This window comes from Sarcophilus harrisii, chromosome 1 (genome assembly GCF_902635505.1).
Source record: "Sarcophilus harrisii chromosome 1, mSarHar1.11, whole genome shotgun sequence".
In the NCBI taxonomy this organism is placed as follows: Eukaryota; Metazoa; Chordata; class Mammalia; order Dasyuromorphia; family Dasyuridae; genus Sarcophilus; species Sarcophilus harrisii.
The window spans coordinates 151399985-151422312 of NC_045426.1; the positions used below are offsets into that span (position 1 = coordinate 151399985).

Consider the following 22328-nt stretch of genomic DNA (forward strand, 5'->3'; position numbering starts at 1 on the left):
ATTATCTATTTGTAGATGCATGTAAACATTTTATAGCTTTCCTAGAGGAATAGCAAATTGTTTTATACTTAAAATTCGGGGTCCTTTCAGACTTCTGAAAGACAAACATAAATGTAAAAATTAGTTTATGTTGTATGCCATGAAATATTAAAAGTGATTTTTATTTGACCTGTTGGTTTTTCATGATGCTAAAAAATTAAAATGAAAAAAAGAGTATTCTTGTTAACTTTTTGCCACATTTATTTTATTATTAATATTTATGTTTTCAAAGTAAGTCTCTGCGGGGAGTACCATTTGATTTTTTTAAGTGAACTTTATATATACAATATTTATATAAAATAGTTAACTGACTATAGCCATTCTTCAGCTAGATAATTAATAGATAGATGAATCATAAATTACTCATTCCCCAAACTTTTCCCAAATTGATTCTTTCTCTTCCATTAAAATCTCATTTCCAATCTCAGTTTTTAGTATTTTCCCTCATACCTATAGTGTTTTCTTTCCAAAACATGGAAGTTAAGCAAAATTTACCAAAATTCTTGGAATATTGATTTCCAGGAAATCATTAGCTCAGAATTAAATAACGATTTTCAAGCATTTTAAAAATGTTCTAACTATATCATCCCATAAGGGAGGAACTCTGGGAAGTACAAAAGTACAACTGATTTAATAGTTTTATTTTATCAAGTAAATAATGAAATAATACTCAACTAACTTGGATTTGCATATGACACAGATTTAGCATTGTTATAAACTGCTGTGTCTTTGGCTAATAGTTGTAGAAATGATGATGATGACAAGACAATCTGCTCATTACAGATATTATCTTGTTAGATCTTTGCAAATTCTGGAAGCAAATGCTATTATTATTTGCATTTTATACTTGAGGAAACTGAGACAGATATTAAGTAACTTAACCCGTGTCACTCAGACAGCAGGTGTTTGACAGATCTTCCTGATTCCTGACCCAATACTCTATCCACTATACCTCGGTTCACCTTATCCATCAAGATGGTTCTTTTTCTTCTGACCTGAAAAATTAACCACAAACTGCTAGTTGATGTTTTGGTTGCTTTTAGCTGTTCTTTTAATTTATGGTTTAAAAAAAAAAAAAGACTTGTATATTATCTCTGTCAATAAATGGGGGAGGGAGGAAGCAAAGCTCAAAGATTTTGTATAAACTTATTTTATGTTTTTTAGTTTGAGCTTTGTAAACAACTGGTCTTGATTTCTCATATTCATTAAAAGATTTCTGAGTTTAAAAACATATTCCTACAAAATTAGTGTATCATTTCCTTTCAAGGTAATACAAGGTTATTCTTATTGTAACAGGATTGGGAAATGGATTTTATATACTTTAGTAACATGAGAACTATTTAAACATAGTTTTAAAGATATTGACCTATTTTATCCCTATTTAGAGCAAATAGGAAAATGCACATTATTTTTGCTGACTCTAGCACAGGTAATATTTTCTTAAAGCACAAATTAGAAAGAGTTAAAACTTCAATTTTTTTTTTTAATATGAGACTAATTTTGTATTAGCCATGGATTAATTTTGAGAAGGGCTTATTCAATTTGGCTAACATTGATTATAAGGTTAAGGCCATTTCTGTTAACAATTCCTTCAACATGTCAAGGATCCACGATTTCCTGGCTATAGCTCTTCTAGTGACATATATTGCAACCTTTCTACAACTAAGATGATGTTTGAGAATTGGTATGACCAAAAACCTTGTGGTCAATCTGATTTTAAGCCTCTCTGAGCCTAGCTAGTCCTTAAACAGCACATTTAAAATCTGTTCGTGGGCATGAGCAATAAGACTTTTTAACTAATAATTAGGGGCTGGTAGGGTCATACCTATATTTATCATCCTCTAATGCTTCTCCATTGTATCTTCTGTTATACAGTCTCTTCACTTCTGAGCTTAGTTTTTGACCTTTTGGGGTACTTTTAACTAACTGCAGTCCAGAACCCACAGCAACAAAGGCCATTTGGGAAAATTCTGCTCCCAAGCGCTTATTGGGCAGGCCATATACTAATTTGTCTGATCTTTCCCCTTTTCATTTGGGTGTGGGGATGTCGGATTTAATCACATGGGATGAGCATTGATAGGCAGAATGATAAATCACAGATGTCTTTACATTATTCTCCCCTCTCCAAAATCTAAATCACCCATCTTCCAAACTTCCCTATTAAGTATTGTCTTTCTAGTCATTCAGATTCAGTCTTGGTGTTATCTTCTATTCCCTGCTCTCCTTCATCCCACAGATCATATCAGTTGCCATATCTCAATTTTTGTTTCTAAATTTCTCACATCTGTTCCTTTTTATTTACTTTTAACAGATATCACTCTATTTCAGGATTTCATCACCTCTTTTCTGCATATTCCCATATCTCCTAATTGGTTTTCCTGTCTCAAATCTTTCTCCTTTCCCCATTCATCTTCCATATGGATACCAATGTGATTTACCACTCTCACTCAATAAATTCCAGTGTCTTCCTGGTGCTGCTAGGATCGGATATTTTGGCTTTTAATTTTTATTTTTCTGATTAGATTTCATAATTACATAATTATTAGTACAGCAACTTTTGTTATTGTTGAGTGGTTTCAGTTTTATCTGACCCCATGTGGAGTTTTCTTGGCAGAGATAATGGAATGGTTCAGCATTTTCTTCTCCAACTCATTTTAAAATGACATGGAGGCAAACAGGATAGCTGATTGCTTCAAGTGACTTGCCCAGTCTCATAACTAATAAGTATCTTGAGGCTGAATTTGAATTCAGATCTTATTCTTCTAGGCTCATTCTATTCATTGTGCCATCTAACTGCCTAATACAGTAGTGTGTGTATATAATATAATTTACAAATAAAAGTTACATTCTCAAAATAGAAGAGGTGCATTCTCAAAATATTTATCATTAGAAGTACATAACCACGAAGTTTGGAGATCGTTATCATAGAATACTGTATTGATTGCCCATAAATCCAGATTCAGTCTCCACTCTGTCCCTGAGTTGTTGTGGGATTTAAAGCAAGAACTAACCCTCGATCCTGTTTTCATACCTCTAAAATGTAGAGTTGAACCAGATTAATAATTTATCTGAATGTATTTGAAGTTGAGAGAAACATTTGACTTTGTTGGTTACTAAGTGTTGAGTCAAAATTAAGTATGAATACGTTTTTTAAAATCATTTTTATTTTGTTAAATATTTCCTGTTTACTTATTTTTAAAATTAACATTAAGGGTTTTGTTTTTTTTTTTTGAGTTCCAAATTCTCTTCCTCCTTCTCAGCCCTCCCCCACCCATTGAGAAAGCAAGCATTTTGATTATACATGTGAAAAATACAAAGTATATTACCATGTTAGCCATGTTGCAAAAGAAATACACATACACAAAAACAAAAATAAAGTTTAAAACGTATGCTTCAATGTATATTCAGAGTTCATCAGTTCTTGCTCTGGAAATGAAGAGCATTTTTCATCATGGATCTGAGTTTTTAAAATTTGTATTTTTCTAATCAGTAGTAACTTAGAGAATTTTTTTCATGTGACTATTGATAGTTTTGGTTTCTTCTGAAAATTGCCTGCTCATATCCTTTGACCATATTTTTATAAATTTGGCTCAATTCCCTATACATTTGAGAAATGAGGACTGTATCAGAGAAACTTGATGTAATTTTTTTTCATAATTTCCTGTTTTTCTTCTAATTTTGGCTGTCTTAGTTTTGTTTGTGCAAAAGCTTCTTAATGTCATGTAATCAAAATTATTCACTTCTACCTTATTTGGTCTATGAATACATTTTAAAAATAGAAATAATACAAGTATGTCTTAATTTAAGAATAGTAAATATGTGCACGATAATAGAAATTATTGTTAAATGTTAATTTCACTTTGCTAAAACAAAAGAAAAGAATAATGTGGTTGAATGTGTATTTTCTTTAAATATTGAGCCCCTTTGACATTTCACGTAGGTTTTATCAAATGAGATCTTATAGTGGAAAGAAATTTGAATTTGGGATCAAAGGGTCCATTTAACCATAAGAAGTTAACTTTATCTTCTTGGAGCCTCAGTTTTTTTGCTTTTGTTTTTCTTTCTTATTTAGAAAATGAGGGAGGTAGATTATGGTGATCTGTCTCCCAGCTTGAAAACCTGCAATGTTACATAAATTTAATTTTACATACATTCTTCATAAATATGCAGTCTCACAAAATTTGTTGGCTTATTGATTTAACATTTGATTTATAATATGTTAAGCTAAACCCTTTGGATAAAAAATATTTTTCTGTATTAAATATTTTATTCTTAATCAATATACTAATATGCATAGATCTTACAGTGTATAGAGTTGGTTCAAAACCTGTTAAGTTAGATGGGGCTTATGCTATCGGTGAGGAATGAACCCTTAAATATTTGTCCAAGGTTCAGTTCTTCAGTGTCATTAAATTAATAGTGAACTGTAATACTAGCAGCAGATGTTTCTTTTATAGTCTTTCTTTATATATTTTTTAATTTCTTTATATTTTATAAGCATGTATTTATAGTTTCTTTATATTCTTTAAAATGCTATGCAAAGCATTTCACATATATCATTTAATTTGATCTTTACCACATTGCTGTAAGGTAAGTAATTCAAGCAGAGTGGGAACTAGATCTAGAATCTCCATCTTATACTGGACTATATCCATCATGAGGTTGTTTGAATGAAAGCGAAAGCCTTTGCAGTTTTTAATCATCCTTCATTTATTGAGTGCCTACTAAGTGGAAGATACTGTACTGTGTCCTGTTATTTCTAGAATCCTACCTGCCAAACAGAATCCTACAAGCCAATTAGAGTTATTTAGTACACTTAGCTGTCCCTGCAGAATAGTGTGAGGATCCTCCTCCAGCATAAGGAGCTGTGTTCTTCCACTCCTCAATGAAACCCTTTGATTTTAATGTCTCATAATGTGCTCAGTTGGAGACAAGTAGACTCATGATAAAATTTCTTAGTGGAGAATCATGTGATAAGACAAGACATACATGTTTAAACACTGAATGTTATGCCTTTGAAGTTTGATTTCTTTTTTCCTTAAAGCCTTAGGAAACGAAATCTTGTAATATTTGGAAAATTATAGTCTGGTTAGCGATAATGGTAGTTTTTGTCTTGATCTGTATGTTATTTTTTACATAAATACTATCATGTTTTGATAGTTTTTGTTATGCTTTGTTAAATCTTCTTTTAAAATAATTCTTGCTGAACTTATGCATAATTTTGTATATGGGCTTGTATGGCAAAAAATGTATGACTTTGAGTTTATAGACCTTTTAGGTAATCATTTTAATTCACACTTCACTGTTGTAGCAGGATACAGTTAAGTTTCATCAAAGTTGATTTGTCTGCCTTTTGGTGTGGGAGAAGGAGTTAGAAAAATTTGATAGTTCCCCACTCAGTTTTTATTGGCTCATGAAGTGATTCTTCAGAAATAACTCTCATACCTGGGATCATGGAATGCCACCAGGCTAATTTTTTTGCCAGAAACACTTAAGTACTAACACTTTAAAGAAAAAATTGTTGCAAAATATTAACATTTAGATAGTGAAAGTTGCAATACGATGATTGGAGAAAGCGTTCTAAATCTAGTTCAGCTTTTCTTATTGTACAGAAATTTTATTTTATTTGAAAAAATAGAGTAAAATAAAAAGAAAAACAGAAAAAAAAAAGCAAAACAAAAGAACATTGTCATGGGCCCAATAGAACATCAGAAGGGATCCAAAATATGTAACAACAAATTGCCAGATCAAGAAAGTATATGTATTAGTAGAAGAAAGTATTTTCATGAATGTCCATTTTTTCTTTACATCCTTGTAAATTGTTTTTTGATTCTCTGCTGCATACCTTATTTATTACTTTATTCTTTTTTCCCCCTTTCATCCCTCCCCCACCCCCAAGCAAACTGCAGTTAAAAAAAAATACTTATGTATATGTAAGTAGATATATACGTACACACATTCATACACATACCCTCCATACATACCCGTCTTTCCTATCCCTGCTGACTCATTAAATTCCTATCCATAACTTGCCTTACTATTACTTAACCCTTCCCCTACCTAAGGATCCCTTCCTTGTCTTCTTTCCTTACCCTTTGCTTCCCCATCTGCCAATATCAACCCCCCCCCCTTATTTTTTTTTTTTTATAGATTTTGAAGGGTACTATACCTATACTTCATGGTATATATGTAGTGTTGTCTATTGAACCCATTTCAATTGTGAGTAGGTTTTCAGAACTATGAGTCCCTCCTCCCCGCCAATGCCTCTGTGTCTCTTCTTCCTCTGCACCTCATTTGTATAATATGATTACTCTGATTCTGCCAATCTTTCTTTTGGGCTATCCTGTTGTTGATGTGAATCTTAAACATTTAATATATGTATACACATATGTAAAAAACAAATTTTTTTTGTCCTTGTCTAACAAAGTTTGTCCATGTTAAATTTCTAAAAATAGATCTTTCATATCGGCATAACATATATGTTACATTTTCTGTTAAGTTCGGGTTTGGTTGATAGAAACTCCTGAAAATCTGCAAGTTTGTTGAATGTCCATTTTTTTCATTTAAAACTAAAGATAATTTTATATGATATTTTTGACTGCAGGCCTAGCTCTTTTTATTGTCAGTAGATATGATTCCAGGCCCTGCGGTTTGTTGTAACTGTTGCTAAGTCTTGTATGATTCTATTTTCATCTCTAGCATATTTGAATCGTTTTTTACATGTTTCTTGCAAAATTTTCTTTGATTTAGGGGTTTCAAAAATATTCCTGTGTGTTTTCCACAAAGGATTTCTTTGAGGTGGTGATGGGTGGATTTTTTCTATTTCTACTTTCCCATCATGTTCTATCATTCCAGGACGATTTTCTTGGATTATATCCTGCATAATTGTGTCATGGTTCTCCTTTTGGTCACAACTTTCTTGCAGTCCAATTATTCTTATATTTTCTCTTCTTAATCTGTTCTCCAAGTCTGTTGTCTTATAAAATGTTTCACATTCTGTTCTATTTTCTCATTTTTTATAAATTGTTTTGTTATTTCTTGGTCTCTCTCATAGTTTCACTGGCCCAATTCTAATTTTCAGGGAATTATTTTCATCTTTGAGAACTGTACCTCCTTTTCTAGTTGTTTAATTTTTTTTCCCATAATTTTGTTTTTCTTGCATGTTTTTTTTTTCTTTTTAGTTTTTCCTTAATGTCTCTCATTTGATTTTTAAATTCTTTTTTTGAGTTCTTTATATTCTCTCTGCACAGGGAGCCATTTCATGTTACTCTTTGGATTTGAAGTTTTTTGATTTGTGTGTTTTTTTTTTGTTTGTTTGTTTTGTTTTGCTAAAGTATCCTCTGAAGATGAATCTTGGTCTTCTCTGTTCCCATAATATGTTTCAGTAGTGAGGTTCTTTCCTCTTTGCAGGGTCTTTTTTTTTATATATATATATATATATATATATATAAAGGTATTGGTGTAAGCATCTCCAATGATGGTGCCTGAAGCTTCCCATCAGCTCTCCCCTCTGACCAGGAACCCCAAACCAAGAGCTCCACAAGTGTCTGTAGCCAGCAGCTCCCTACCAGCTGCCTGCCTCTGCACTCACTAGATGCAGTTTCCTAATCAGCCAGGGATCCTTCAGTCTTCCCAGACTCAGAGCCCCACTCCACAAACAGTCTGGGAGGTGAAAGTCCTTCTGGTTCCTGCTGAGGCTTCAGCCACACCCAGCCAGCCTAGGGGTCCCCACTTGTTGTTTCTGAGGAGCTAGCCTGGAGGTGTTTTGCACTTTCAGACAGATTAATTCCCAGCCTGTTGTCTTTCTTCAGATCTTCTTAGATTATATCAGGAGGACCCTTTTCTGCCCCAAGTCTAGAGATTTTTCATGAGTCTATGTTCTCCATGAAGTGAAAATTCGTTCCATTTGTGGGAGAAAATCAAGAGAGTTTGAAATTTACTAACTGATTGTCATTTTCCCAGAATCCTCCCCTATTTTTATTTAAGACGTTTTAATTTGGAGAAATTCATGAGAAAATTATGACCGAACAAACAAGATATGTTCTTGTGAACAAATGAAGTGAGATGAGAAATACCACAATGAAAAAAAGTATTGGACTAAGAATCATGTGAGAAAGCTATAGAAGGGACTTAGAAATCATTTAGGCCATTCCCATTTTGCAGATGGTGAAACAGTTCTAAAAAGATTTAGTGATTTATCTAAGATCATAAGACCTAGATTTGAGTTCCGGTTCTACCATATATTAACTATGTGACTCTGTCCTTCTGAGCCTCACCTTCCTCATCTGTCAATTGGATACAATAACATTTATGTTCATAGAGTTGTGAGCAACAAGTGGAATAATTTGTGTAAAGTGATTGGTAACCTTTACCTGTTAAAATTTTTTAGTATTGACATGAAGAAACTCTTCATTAAAATAGACCTCTTATACTTAGCTCTTCCCTAGAGCACTCATTCCACTTTCCTTCCCTACAAATATGTAGAGAGACAGACAGACACATATATACACACACACACACACAAACACACACACACTCTTTCTCTCCACTGAGAGCAGCTACAGGCCCTAGTATACTTGTTTGATGTGTTTTGCAGACCTAGAAATGCAAATTCTGAAGTTATGATACATGTGAAATTGTCAGTCTAGGTTATGTTTCCTTGAAAAATTTTTTTAAAGAATGTAAAGCATTCCTTTGTTATTTATTCCCATAATTACTGAAATTAAGAATCAAATAATGTACTTTTCTGCCAAACCTGCTTTAATATCTCAAAAATGATTGAATTATTTTTGTTGACATAAATAAAAGTTCTTGATTGAATTTTTTGAATGTGGACATTGAGTATGTTTTATTTGATTTGCACAGTACCATTCATACTTTATATTGTGTGTATAGACTTCTCTGTGTCTATGAAAGTGAGAAAATGGGAAATTTAAAGTTGCTGTGATATATCTGAGTTGAGGAAATTGCAAAAAAAAAAAAATTAAAACAAAGAAAGATAGATATGTGTCCTTCCGGTTTTTTATTTGTTTGTTTTATAAATTTTGAGAACTTGTGCCCATTAAATAATATTTCCTTTTTGTACATAGATTTAGAAAATGTATAGGATTGTTTAATTCAGTATTTTAGTTGTAAATTTCTTTTATAAACTAAATTGGCAAATTAGATTTAATCTTTAGGATATTTGAACTTTAGGCTATTTGAACCTCTTATTCAGTGAGGATCTCTGACTTCCTTTCTGTCTTTTAAGACATATTGATTTCAGGAAGTGTCTAAAAGAAATGTTATACTGTGTATATATTTCAGAAGTGGTTTTAAATTTGTTATTATAAAAGTTCATGTGTTTAAATTTTTATTTTTTAATATTCTAGGGGCCCTGTGGATGTGTATAGTCTTAAATCCCCATTGCAAGTTGGAACAGAAGGCCAGTTGGCTAAAACAGCTGAAAAAATGGAACAGTGTTGATGTTTGTCCCTGGGAAGATGGAAACCATGGAAATGAGCTGCCCAATTTAACCAATGCTTTGCCTCAGGGTGCAAATGCCAACCAAGGTCAGCCTAAATTGATACTCTAAATTGTTATGTGCACATGAAATCAGTTTTCATAATACAAATAATAAAGTGAGAAAACTGATTTTTAGCCACTTTAGAATTACCTTTGAATTCAGTATTATTTCCATTTAATTTTACCTGTATGTTAGTTCTTTTCTTTACTTTTTTAAAAATTTGAATTAAACCCTCAAGCTCCTGAGATCTTTTGTTGCTTAGATTAAAAATATATATATTTTTCCAAAAAAAGTTTAGTAGATTTTTAAGATGCCTTAGCAAATGTTAAAACACTATATTCCTCATCTAGTTTGTTTAGAAATAATATTTTATAATAAAAAGAAACAAGTAGATCATCAAAAATACATGAAGAAAAATATTGGAATGCCTGAAGAACCATGTAGGTAACCATTGCTTATGTCTGCTTTATGTTCATGTTATTGGACTAGATTATTTTTTTAAATCTGATCCAATTTAGAAGCCTGTATATAATTTAAGCTGCTAATTTAATTCTATTGGCAAATTTTATGTTGAAAGAAATTATATTCTTTAATATAGAAAGTGCACATTTTGTGAACTTCTGTTGTATATCTGACTATTGTTTGAATTCTTTAGGATTTTAAAAACCTTATACAAAAGCTATTATTTTCACTTAAATGTCATAATGTCATTAAAACCAACTGATATTGCCCGATTTTTGTGACTACTGTGCTGATAAGCATTTTTTACCCTCTTGCATTAGTGGGGGGTTTTCCTGTAGATTTTTAAAGTTTAAAAACTATAAAAGAGCTCCTGTAGTTAGTTGAAATAGGCAAACTAGAATTGAGTTAATACCAATCTTTATGTAGCCAATAATGACTTTGTAAGTACAATTTTGTACTGCTGTCATAAGTTTAAAGCCCTTGACTTGAGTGAAATAAGGTTACTAAGAAGACAGTATATGAACTCCTCACAAAGAAATAAAATATCTTGCATTTTTTAAAAGTAGTCTCTGCATTGAGTCAGATATTTAGACATTTAGAGGGATTTCTGTCCAATCCTGCTTTTTCAGAGAAACTTTTCAAGATTTCAGTCTTGTGACTTCAATATTGGAAACCTATGGTGTCCTTAAATCTCCATGAAAATTATATTCAGCAACTTAAAAACAAATTAGTCATCCCCTCCCTGTCCTTCTACTTCCAACCCCCAATTTCCTGGACATTCACCATCTATTCTTTCAAGTTGCCAGGAAAGAATATGCCTGAATTTGTATAGACAGTCTCCTTTATTCTCTTCTTTCTTGTACTTAACTGACTCCTTGTTCTCTTCTCCCTAGATTGGCATTCCAACATAGTGTACTCTCTTTTCTTCCTCTCTTACCTACAGTTCCTTTTGTGGAAGTGTGGCCTCTTGGCAGGCTTGCACTGTTAGAGAAGTAGACAGAGCTCCAAACTAAGCAGCACTTTTCACAAGGGTAGTGAATGTGCAACAAGAATTTGGTTACCTTGGGCAAAATGTCTGTCTGCTTTGCTCAAGAGCAGTGGCTCCTGTTCTTAGCAGAGTGACCACATCGAAAAGCAATAATTGGTGAAAGAGAAGTCCTGACAAAGGACCCTGGTCACAATGTAAGAAAGTACTAGTCTGAACCACCATGGGTAAACTTGGAATATCTGAGACACTGATAACCATATGCACCAAGCCTTAAATGGAAGTGTCTAGATGCTAAAGCCCATCTGCAAAAATTTAGCAGTTTACAAATAGGCATAAATATTAAAAGCTATATAGACCCTGACCAAAAACTAGTTATAATCATTCAAAACTAAAAGAAGTGTCTGAGAGATATCAAATAGCTAGCCTCAGACTTGGGGTTTGAGTTGAGCAAGCCACTCAGTCTCTTTAGACCTCAGTTTCCTCAACTATAAGATGACAGGGTTGGCCTACAAGACCTCTAAACATGGGCTCCTTAACTGTTTTTGTAAGATGTGTTCCTTTGGCAGTCAGGTAAAACCTACAGATCACCTCGGAAGAATGTTTTTAGATGCATAAAATATATAAGGTTTGCAAAAGAAAGCACATTGTTAATCAAAAAAGTTATCAATATATATTTTTTTAAAACTGTTGATTGACATATTTAAGAAGCACTGGTTTTGAGTTTGTTCTAGCCCCAACTTTTAAAGTTATTTTTGTTCTATGTCAAATTAAGACTAAATCAAACTGCCAACACATTTTGTGACACAAGTTGACCTGAAGTTATTTTGCTGCTTTTTTCATTAATTAAAAAAAAAAGATGAATGAGGTTCCAAATTCTAATGTATATGATTCTCTAATTGTTGCCAGATAATATACATAAAGTAGAATTAGTGATAGTGACAGCATAGGATTTCAGATAAACTTTGTCCTATGAAAAACAGAGAAAATAGTTGATAGTCTTCTGTGGGGGGAGAAAAATAGCTAAAATCTAACTACTCTGTTGGTTGGTACTAAAGACCCCAGTAGTTAGAAAAAGACTATCCTTTATTCCCCAAACATTTCTTCTTTCCGTTAGGTCCTGCAACTTTGAACCTTACTCGGATTGTATACTTCTACTCTCTTGTGATGCCCCAGCATAAACTATGCTGGTGACATCACAGTAGTCATGGAACCTGCCCTGGAGTCAGGAGGCAGTCTGTAGGGTGAAGGTAAGTGCAGTGGTTTGTTTTTTAACTATGTTGTGTGGCTTTGTGAAGTGTTAAATATTTATACTTATGCCTTTTGGGATGTAAAGTAGCAGTTCATCATTATATCCCAAGGAGCATAATTTTTTTTAATTGTGCAAAACCGCACAATATAGTTTAAAAATATAACCAAAAGCACAACACTTATTTGTATCTGTAAAGGCCGACTGTGTAATCCTGAATGGTTCCATGGCTGATGTTGCATCTCTTTGCACAATATTTTGTGAGAGCTGTTGATCTCACTAAGAGTAGCCTAAATACAAGTATCACAAAAAAGGGGATTAGTGAATTTCCACGTGATTTTGGTGCTGAATGCCTCTTTTGAGCCCAGTTGCTGGGGGTGGTATTTAGCATGTATACCAAAGTTGTGAATATTTAGTTTGCAGGATGCCTTTAACATTAGCTTCATTGGCTGCAAAGTTGTTGGGGTTTTTTTGTGTGTGTTTGACAAATCAAGGATGTCTCTTGCCCCCTAGAACTTAGGAGATAAAATTTTTCACCAGAACTTTTCTGCATAAGGGGTATAGGACCAATGTATGCAGGGGTGATTATGGACATCTGGCAACATAATGGTGTGAGTGATTTATTCACATATGAATAAGAGCTGATAGCACTTTCTGAATTGTGGAAATAACAGATTCATCGAGCAGACCACATCGGACTGTGTTCACACGGGCCATTGAGGCATGCGATCTTCACTGGCAGGATAGCCACTTACAGCACATTATCAGCAGTGACCTATACACCAACTACTGTTACCATGACGACACTGAAAACTCCCTCTTTGACTCTCACGGGTGGCCTCTCTGGCATGGTGAGTGGCTACACCGGAAAGATGTTTCCATGACTTGTTCTTTGTTTAGTTTCTATAGCTTTATGGGGAAGAAGTGGGGGGAGTATTATAGGGAGGGGGAGGAGATTCAGTAGAAGATAAATGAAAGCTTGGCAAATAAGAACTGAATTTTTTACTCAAATTCTAGTAATACATATATAGTTTCTCATCTCTAAAGATTATTTAGTGCAAAACTTTTCATCAGATACATTTTTTTTGATAAGCACCAGTGTGTCAACTTTTCCTCATTTTTCTCTGTTTTAGAACATGTTCCTACAGCATGTGCAAGAGTAGATGCATTAAGGTCTCATGGATACCCAAGAGAAGCACTGAGGCTAGCAATAGCAATTGTTAATACGCTAAGACGACAACAGCAGAAACAGCTGGAAATGTTCCGAACTCAGAAGAAAGGTGAATGTGAAAGAAGAGGGTTTCATTGGCAAGAGATTCTGGGTGATGACATAATAGCTCGATTTTAAACTGCTCATGAAGAATCTGTATTTAAAATGAAATCAATGGAGATGACATTTATGTACTTCATTTTCTTTTAATTTTAAAATGGTGAATAGTTAGTCTGTGAGAAGTGCTTTTTCTTCTTCCTTTGACTTTTGGGTTGGAGGGCAGGGGGGAAATCAAGATTCAGAAGGAGAGAAATGAAGGAAAAATATAAGACTTTTTTCCTCCCAAGGTAAGTTATTTCGTTTGGTATGTATGAGATTAAGCCTGAGGGCAGGGAAGGAATTGAGAAAAGAGGTCAGGTAGTGTTTAAAGGAAGAGGGAAATGGGCAATTTTGTAATTAAAAGTGAGAATTTTTGTAGTTATGAAAAGCAAATGTATTAGCTAAATAGACATTGACCAAAATGATTTTATCTATCTACCTGCCTACTTACTGTCTGTACAACACACACACACACGCACACATACTTTCACAAATAGATAACAAAAGAGTCCTGTTATATAACCTTTACGTTGTCTGTGGGACCATATACTCTTTGTTCCTGCAATACCAAACACCTAGGGAATGAACTGTTTTGTTTTGTTTGTTTGTTGCTATTGTTGTTTTTAATACAAAGAGGATAAAAGTTTTTTGAAACCCAGGAGTAGTACTCTGCTTTAGCTTTCCTGGCTCCTGGCTCCTACTCCCATAGCAGGTGGAATTTTCCCTGCTACCTCACAAGTGAGGTGTTACCCAGAGTTGGAACTAAAAGCATATTGTTCCATACAAGTGACACTACAGTTGATTAGCTTAATGTGGAATTAATAACATTTTATCATGAGAAAATACACTGAGCTGTTTATCTAAAACACAAATTAACTTTTGCAACAACTTGTTTGTGATTTGTAGACTTTGTATATGTTTTATGTTGTTCTGTTTTGTGTATATGTGTGTTTTGTTGATCAGTAATTTATAATCAATTACATTATATTTAATGTCAGTGAGAAAAATAGTTTGATTTGGCTGCTGTTATTAATTGATAAATCTCTCTTTTTTAATATTGCTTCTGCAGAACTGCTTCACAAGGGAATAACATCAATTACCAATCTAGAAGGTTGGGTTGGTCATCCATTAGATCCCATTGGTACCCTCTTCAGTAGCCTTATGGAAGCCTGCAGAGTGGATGATGAAAGTTACCCTGGATTCTCAGATTTTTCAGGTAAAATAATTTAGACTTGGGTAAAGTTTTTTTGGATACTGAATGACATTAGTCTTATAATACCCTTCCTCAGTTTTGTTTATTTTTTAAAATTCATAAAATTATTTCTCAAATTATTAGCATTCTTCATTTAGGAAGTAATTTCAACAAGTTTTGAGTTTTCTTCATCTACTTTACAATATTATACAACATCCAATGCATTAAGTGTTACTAAATGGCAACATATTGGTTATAGAATTTTTATTCAGAGAAAGAATGACTTGCTTTTTATAAAAAACAGTGCTGATGTGTTATATAACACATATAACACACACATATATATATATAACACATATAACACACATAACAAAGAAAGTTCTTTGAGGATTCACCTTTTTATTTTGCATAATCTTTCAGTAGGAGGCAGCATATTATGATGGATGGCCTTATAATCAGAAAGACCTAAGTACATCTTCCCTCTGATACATATTAGCTTTGTGACCCTCAAAAAGAAATTTAATCTCTCGGTGTACCAGGCAACACTCTTAAGATAATAATTGTGGATCTGTATTGGTAGAGGGAATTTCTTCATTGAGAATTATTTTCTCTAGTGAAATCACAGGTGCTGGGAGGGTCACTACCTATTAGACTAAAGTAATATTAGGGTAATTGTTGAAAATTTATGATGTTGCAAATACTCTATTCCTTTGCTCCTGTAATTTTTTTTTATTGTAATATTCATTAGCATAGTTCTTTGATGTTAATAGTGATAATTATATATTAGTATATTCATATTAAGGACCTTAAAAGCAAGATTCTTTAAAAGGAAAAGGGGCAAAGATTCTTATGAGAGATGCATATTTATTACCATGTATGTATATGAATAAATATTAATCTTAAGTCTTATTAAATATGTAGGAAAATGGGCTTCATTTAAAGAATTTGTTGTTGTTGTTTTTTTTTTTTTTTGTAATTGAGTTTTTTGTTTAAAACCCAATTCTTCTGTATTACTGCACAGGGCTCAGTAATGCTTCTTCAGGTGCCAATGAGGTGGGTCCCTCTAGTGCTCTTGTAGAAAAGTTGGATAAAGAGATGAATTCAGCTACTTCCATGTAGGGCCTTGGAGGGCTTTCCTCTTTGGGTTAATAGTAGCCTAGTTTTTGCCCAGAAGTTCAGGAATCCAACTGCTTATCTTACCCATGAGTTTTAGAAAACACTATACAGTGTTTGAGGTTTATTTAAATTTAAAACAGAACATGATTACCAATGGATGCTCATTAAAAATGTCATTTTTGAAAGTACACACTGTGTATTCAGATGGGAGTAACCTTTGAAGTGAAATTATTCGCATTAAGTCTAGAATTAGGAATACAGGACCAATCTTGTTAAATCCCTGCAGCCCTTATAGAAGTAAGGAAAGCATCATGAGTGATTTGCTAGCCTTTACTAGTTAATATTCATTTACTTTCAGCTGTGTACCTCATTAACTTATTTTTAGTTTAAACATTTTAGGTTTGTTCACTGTTGGGCTGAAGAGAAATTTGGAGGTGATTGATTTACAGTAGCAAGATTTCCTTCTTAATTAAACAAGATGTTGGGAGACTTCATTTTTATGTAACAGGTTTTCTGACACTCTCCAGAGGTTAAATATAATAATTCATTAAACAGCATTTGGTAAAATAAATATTTGTATGTGTCAGAGTGTATAGGGAAAATAGTTTGTGAACTATCATGCCTTTTGTTGTTTCTTAACAGAAAATATGGGGCAGGGCAAGTCTCTGGAGTACCAGCACCTGCCTGCACACAAGTTCTTGGAAGAAGGGGAATCATATTTAACGTTGGCTGTGGAAGTAGCACTAATAGGGCTGGGGCAACAGCGGATCATGCCAGATGGATTGTATACACAAGAGAAGGTTTGCCGAAATGAGGAACAGCTCATTTCCAAGCTACAAGAAATCGAGTTGGATGATACATTAGTGAAAATTTTTCGCAAGCAAGCAGTCTTCCTATTAGAAGGTATCTTGACCTTATTCAGCTTCGTTAGAAGGTAGTTGCTTCCTGAGTTGCTTAGCAGTACCTTTAGTTTGACATCTGAATTAATTTCAAAGCATGGTAATTTCTTTAAGGAGTTTGTCATTGAATGATCATATTTGTATTCAGACTGCCCAAGAGATAGAATCACTTAGGAAGGGAAAAAATGGTTTTTAAAATTAAAAACTGGGGTGAGAGGGAAGGGAGACCATATTCCCATTTGCTTGGACAGTGAAATAATAGTATTATAATTGAGTGGCATCTCCCTGAATTATTGGCTGATATGTAGTGTCTGGTATTTTGGTGTGTTGTTTGCAAATACTGGCAAAAGTACAGAGAATTTGGAAAGGAATGAGTAAATACCACTGTCATTGATCCTGAATAAATGTTTCTAATAATGATTTGTTAGGTACAAGTTAATCAATTCAAAAGTTTCCTGTAACTTTTAAAGCAAACTCCAGTTTTCTTTCTAAGGTCAAGACCAGAAAGAAATGCAAAAACGAAAACAAAAAACAACCCATAAAGAGCCTTTAAAAAAGCTATAAGCTGAACAGTTGCAACCTCAATATCTGAAAAGGTATTGCATTTTAAAAATTTGATCTTTTAAAAATAAATTATCAAAAAAATATTTTAATGCATCAAAAAGGAAAATCATGACATTAAATTATTTTTTTCTTAAGACAGTAGAAAATGAGACTCAGAGTAAGGCAGTTCTGAGAAAATAATGTAAATTAGGACATGAGGTATAGATTTCAAATCAGTTAAGGATACAGATCTGATCCTCAGTTTTCCATAAAATTGAAATACCTATTTTTCCTACCATTGGATTATTTTTAAGAAGTACATTTTATAAATATTAAAGCCCTTTATGTAAACTATTGCAAGACATATTCAAGATAGTTTAGGTGGTGAAGGATAATTATATTCAAAAATAGAAACATCAAAAAAGACTTCATTAAAATACAATGAAATACTTTGCTCTTTTGTTATCGATGACTCCACAATAAAGAATTTTCTTGCTTTTAAAAAACATGAGACCACTTTTCTCTACCATAGATAATTTTATTTTGTCCTGATGATGAGTAGGGTCCTCTCATATAAAACCAGTTTTGCTTATAACTGAAAGAGAAAACTAAATTTCAGACTATTTAACAATAAACCAGTACAAACTCTCTGGTTTCACTTTGAAATTTAAAAGAGACTATGTTACCAATGGCAGTGCAGCATTCAGCAGGCACAGATGGGAAGGTATTTTTTGTTCACCATGCATATCACAATTTCTTTGGGGAAAAAATGAATTTTGATTGCTTAAATATAATTTTGTTTGAAAAATTACACGGTTACTATACCCTTTGAAAAAAATTTGTTGATTTATATCAACTAAGGATTTATTACCCTTTTATTCTGATGAAAATTTTAAAAAGTAGAAGTAAATGGCTCCCTGTCATTAGATTAGTATTCTTGTAGAATACTAATTTTAATGGTTATAATTCACAGGCCCTTCCTAGTTTGCAATTCAGAATATCTCTAGACACCTAAATTTGTTTTGCAGTCCTGGATGGTCAGATTTGTGTGTCGCTTTATCCCAAAGGTTAGAATGTGTATTCATTGGTACATCTGTTAACTTTCTGTCACCTAATGGACAAAGCTTCAAAAAGACATTCTAGATAATTTCTTCAAGTTTTACATTTTAGAAAAATGCTTCCTGTATGTGGTTGTTTTAATAATGCAAAGGAGGGCATCACTTTCACATAGCACTCTGCTTTTTCTACTTAATTTATGGCACAATCATTTGAATCATTGCTCTATGACACAAATTTTGAACTGTCTCACAAATAACAAGCTATCTTTACTTCAGATTTTCCTCTTCTCTAATGATACTATAATACTTAGATTAGAGTCTTAATTAACTGGAGTTTTGCTTATCCCATTTGTATAACTTTTGGTTTAAATACTTTTTATCATCTGTGGAAGTAATTCCATTTTAGAAATATAAAAAAAAAATCTTTATGCTTTCTCCACAGCTGGGCCATATAGTGGTTTAGGAGAAATCATCCATCGAGAGAGTGTTCCAATGCATACATTTGCCAAGTATCTCTTTACCTCTCTCCTACCTCATGATGCTGAACTGGCATACAAAATTGCACTGAGAGCAATGCGGTATGTATAGAAAGCCCAGCTGGGAAAAAACAAACAAAATTCCCCACTGGGAAAAATGGCCTATAACTGACTCCTACTACTAATTCATTCATGTTTCCTGTAACTGAGCAAAAGCTAAGGAAACTGTTTGCCTATGCATCTTGTGTTGTTTTTTAAAAGCAGGAAAAGAACCATGCTTTGGCCTGCTGGTATGCTGACGAACTAATTTTAAAGATATTTTTATTGGCTCCCCCCCTTTTCCTTCTGGTATTAGTGGGTTATTTTGGGCTGTGTTTAATCACAAGACAGTTTTCAGTTGAAACCTTTCTAAATAATTCATTACTTTTTGAAAATTAGATTTTTTGAAAAAGTAAAGAATAATAAAATGTGTTTGGCAAAATCTAATTGAAACCTTCAAAGCTGCCATAGTTTTCACTTTTATGTAGTAGTTTCACCATCCATCAATAATACAGGAAAGCAATTGCATCACAAAATGCCTTTATGGTTGGCTCAAAGACAAGAACATGAATAGTATCTTTACAGTGAAAGTAATGACTTATTGAGGTTTTCAGAAGTCTTCTTACTTCATATTCCTCATTCTATTTATCAATTCCCTCTTTCTTATACGCACATTAAAATGTCTTTCATTGCTCCAACCAATTTTTCCACTTTTTTTTTTAAAGCTAATTACCAAATAACCAATTGTCTCATTGCCATCCAGCCTTATGGATGGCATTTTTTTCCACTCTCCACTGAATCTTCTGAAGTTGTAAATTTGTAAAACTTCAAGATCATCAGGCCTGATTTTTAAAATAGCTAATGTATTCAAGAAAAGTTTGTGTTCCTCTTGTGTTCTTGAAGTTTTACAAATTTACAACCTTTTTAAAAAGTGGAAAAATTGGTTGGAGCAATGAGAAACATTTTAATATGCATATAAGTCCATCACCATTGCCATGAATTTGGCATTCCTCTAAAACTGTATCTCTTATGTCACTCATTTTAAACAAAATAATGAATGTGACCTTGGATCTCTTCAGGGAATTGCTTATAATTAAATGTGATAAAGACAGAGAGAGTTATATGTATGTACTCAGAACTAAAATTTCTTTAATTTGGATGCATCCTTTTCCTGGCCCTTGAGTCTCCTTAATTTATCAAATTCCATTCAGTTCTTCAAACTTTTATCAATTATCTATTCTGCATAAAGCATTGTGCTACATTTTGTGTGTACAAAGACAAAAATGAAAGTTTCTACCTTCAGGGAACTCACATTCCTTCAAGGGATATGGCATGTTCACATATTAGAAGAAACAACTTATTCAAAAATATGAGTGGGAGAGAAAGAATATTAATAATTGGATGAGGAAGGGAAAAGGTCCCCTGTCCACTCCACTTGAACTTTCTATAAGGAAACCAAGGATTCTAGAAAGTAGAAGACCACATTTATTGAAGGCATGTAGCACTACCAATACAAAAGCATGTGGAAGGGAGAGAAAATATTATGTGTGAGTAAATGCTAGCAATGCCAGTTTTAACTAGATCATCTGATGCATGAAGGAGAGAAATAAGAAATAATTTGGACAACTAGGTAGGAGCCAGATAGTGAAAAAGCTTAAGTATCAACCTGAGAATTTATTTTTTATGTTAGAAGCAAAAGAAAATTCCTGCAACATGTTTTAGAGTGTGATGGAAGGTAGAGAAGAAGTTGTGTGACATAATCAGATATATATTGTAGGAATTTCCACTTTACAGTTTTGCAAAGCATTAATTGGAGAGGAGAAAAACTGAAAGTTAGGAAAGAAGTGAGGAGTAATCCAGAATAAGAGTTAACAGGAACCTAAACTAGAGTAGAAACTGTGGATAAAGAAGAGAATAAGAGAAATGTTGTTGCTGTAGAACTGACAACACTTGATCATATCTGGGGATTGAGAGAGAGAAGGATAATCAAGAATTGCAATAAGTTTACAAAGCTGAGAGACTGGAAAGATGACATCAATAGAAATTAAAAAGTTTATAGATGAGTTGGGTTTGGGGAAAAATAAAATTCCCTTCTAGATTTTCTGAATTTGAGATGCTGAAGAGAAGATGCTCACCAAGTATTGGGTAATGCAGTAGCAAAATTCATTGGACATATGGGGGTTAGCGGCGTAGAGAGAAATGTATGAACTGTTTGCAGAGGGTCATAACTGAAGTTGTGTAAACTAAAGAGACCACTAAGTGGGGGAGAATGCTGCAGAAAGAGCAGAGACCAGGACATAGGCTCGGGGAATGCCTCCACTTATTGGCCAAGGTGAGGCAAATAATGATTCAGCAAAAGAAATTATCATACAGAGAGAAGAACTGAGAGAGACACAGAAACCAAAGAAAGGTGTGAATGTTGTGGTTGGCAACATCATCTGTTTTAAAAGTACTGAAAGTAGATACTTTTCCAGTATTCAGGATGATTATATCATGATTAGAGTGGTAGTTTAATAGTTGTGTTTTGTTGACAAAATGTTTTAATAGAACTTTAATAAAATGAAATGGAAATTTTCTATGACATCATGTTGAAATCTGACATAGTCAACTCTAGAAGATTTCATTCCTTTTGTTAAGAGTAGAGCCTCAGTGTCAAATTATCCTGATTACTACCATTGGCCAGTTATGAAAGTTTGGCATAGAATAATACTCATCTGTAGTGCCTGCTGATTTGAATTACCTTTAAAGTGCAAAGATTCCTTTAGTCTCTGGTTCATTGGAAGTTGTGTATAGCAACAGAACAATGAGGAATATTGTTATTTTAAAACCCCTCCACATGCCTCTAATTAGAGAAGCCTTTCAGGAAGCTGCTGTGGAAGAGATAGATACATCATGATAAATACTGATCTTTAGAGGATTCCAGAAATAGATAGTTGAAAAAAGAGAGGTCATCCTTTGCTTGCCTTCTCTCTTTCCCAACTCTTATTGGAAGGTGTTGGTCTCAGGAAATGCTTTTTTAACATTATTTCTTTGTCTACTCTGCAGTAGTGGTTTTCCTCTAAAACAATTTTGGCAAAGTTTATTCTTGGATGAATTGATACTTTTTGTTTTTTTAATTAGCCCACAAAAATCATATACCTGACTCTTCTTCTCCCCAGTTCGTTATTGAAATGATTCCTTTCATTTAGCCAACAAGACAGGTTTGTGACATAAACATGTTAAGCTAAGTATATTTTCTGTGAAACACGAAATTGAGGAATTTCAAAATATACACAATAAAAGATAGCTATGTTAAAAATGATCTCATTTTTCTTTGTCACTCTCTGATTCTTTTTGTCTCTGTGTAGCTATCTGTCTGTCTTTCTGTCTCTCTCTGGTTCTCTCTTTCTGCCTGTCTCTATTTGCCTCTGTCTCTGTGTCTGTCTTTGTTTTTCTCGTTTCTTTCTCTCTCTCTCT

The 22328-nt window shown here is 33.3% G+C and overlaps 1 protein-coding gene across 1 annotated transcript in view; it reads left to right on the top strand.

Moving 5' to 3' along the window:
• Positions 1-22328, top strand: part of ZSWIM6 (zinc finger SWIM-type containing 6) — a 197731-nt gene that overhangs the window by 166985 nt on the left and 8418 nt on the right. Inside the window, exons 5-10 of the mRNA XM_031965403.1 lie at positions 9411-9590; positions 12915-13091; positions 13374-13520; positions 14619-14765; positions 16500-16760; positions 18800-18935. Of these exons, the coding sequence (XP_031821263.1) occupies positions 9411-9590; positions 12915-13091; positions 13374-13520; positions 14619-14765; positions 16500-16760; positions 18800-18935 (1048 nt within the window). The remainder of the gene's footprint in view (positions 1-9410; positions 9591-12914; positions 13092-13373; positions 13521-14618; positions 14766-16499; positions 16761-18799; positions 18936-22328) is intronic.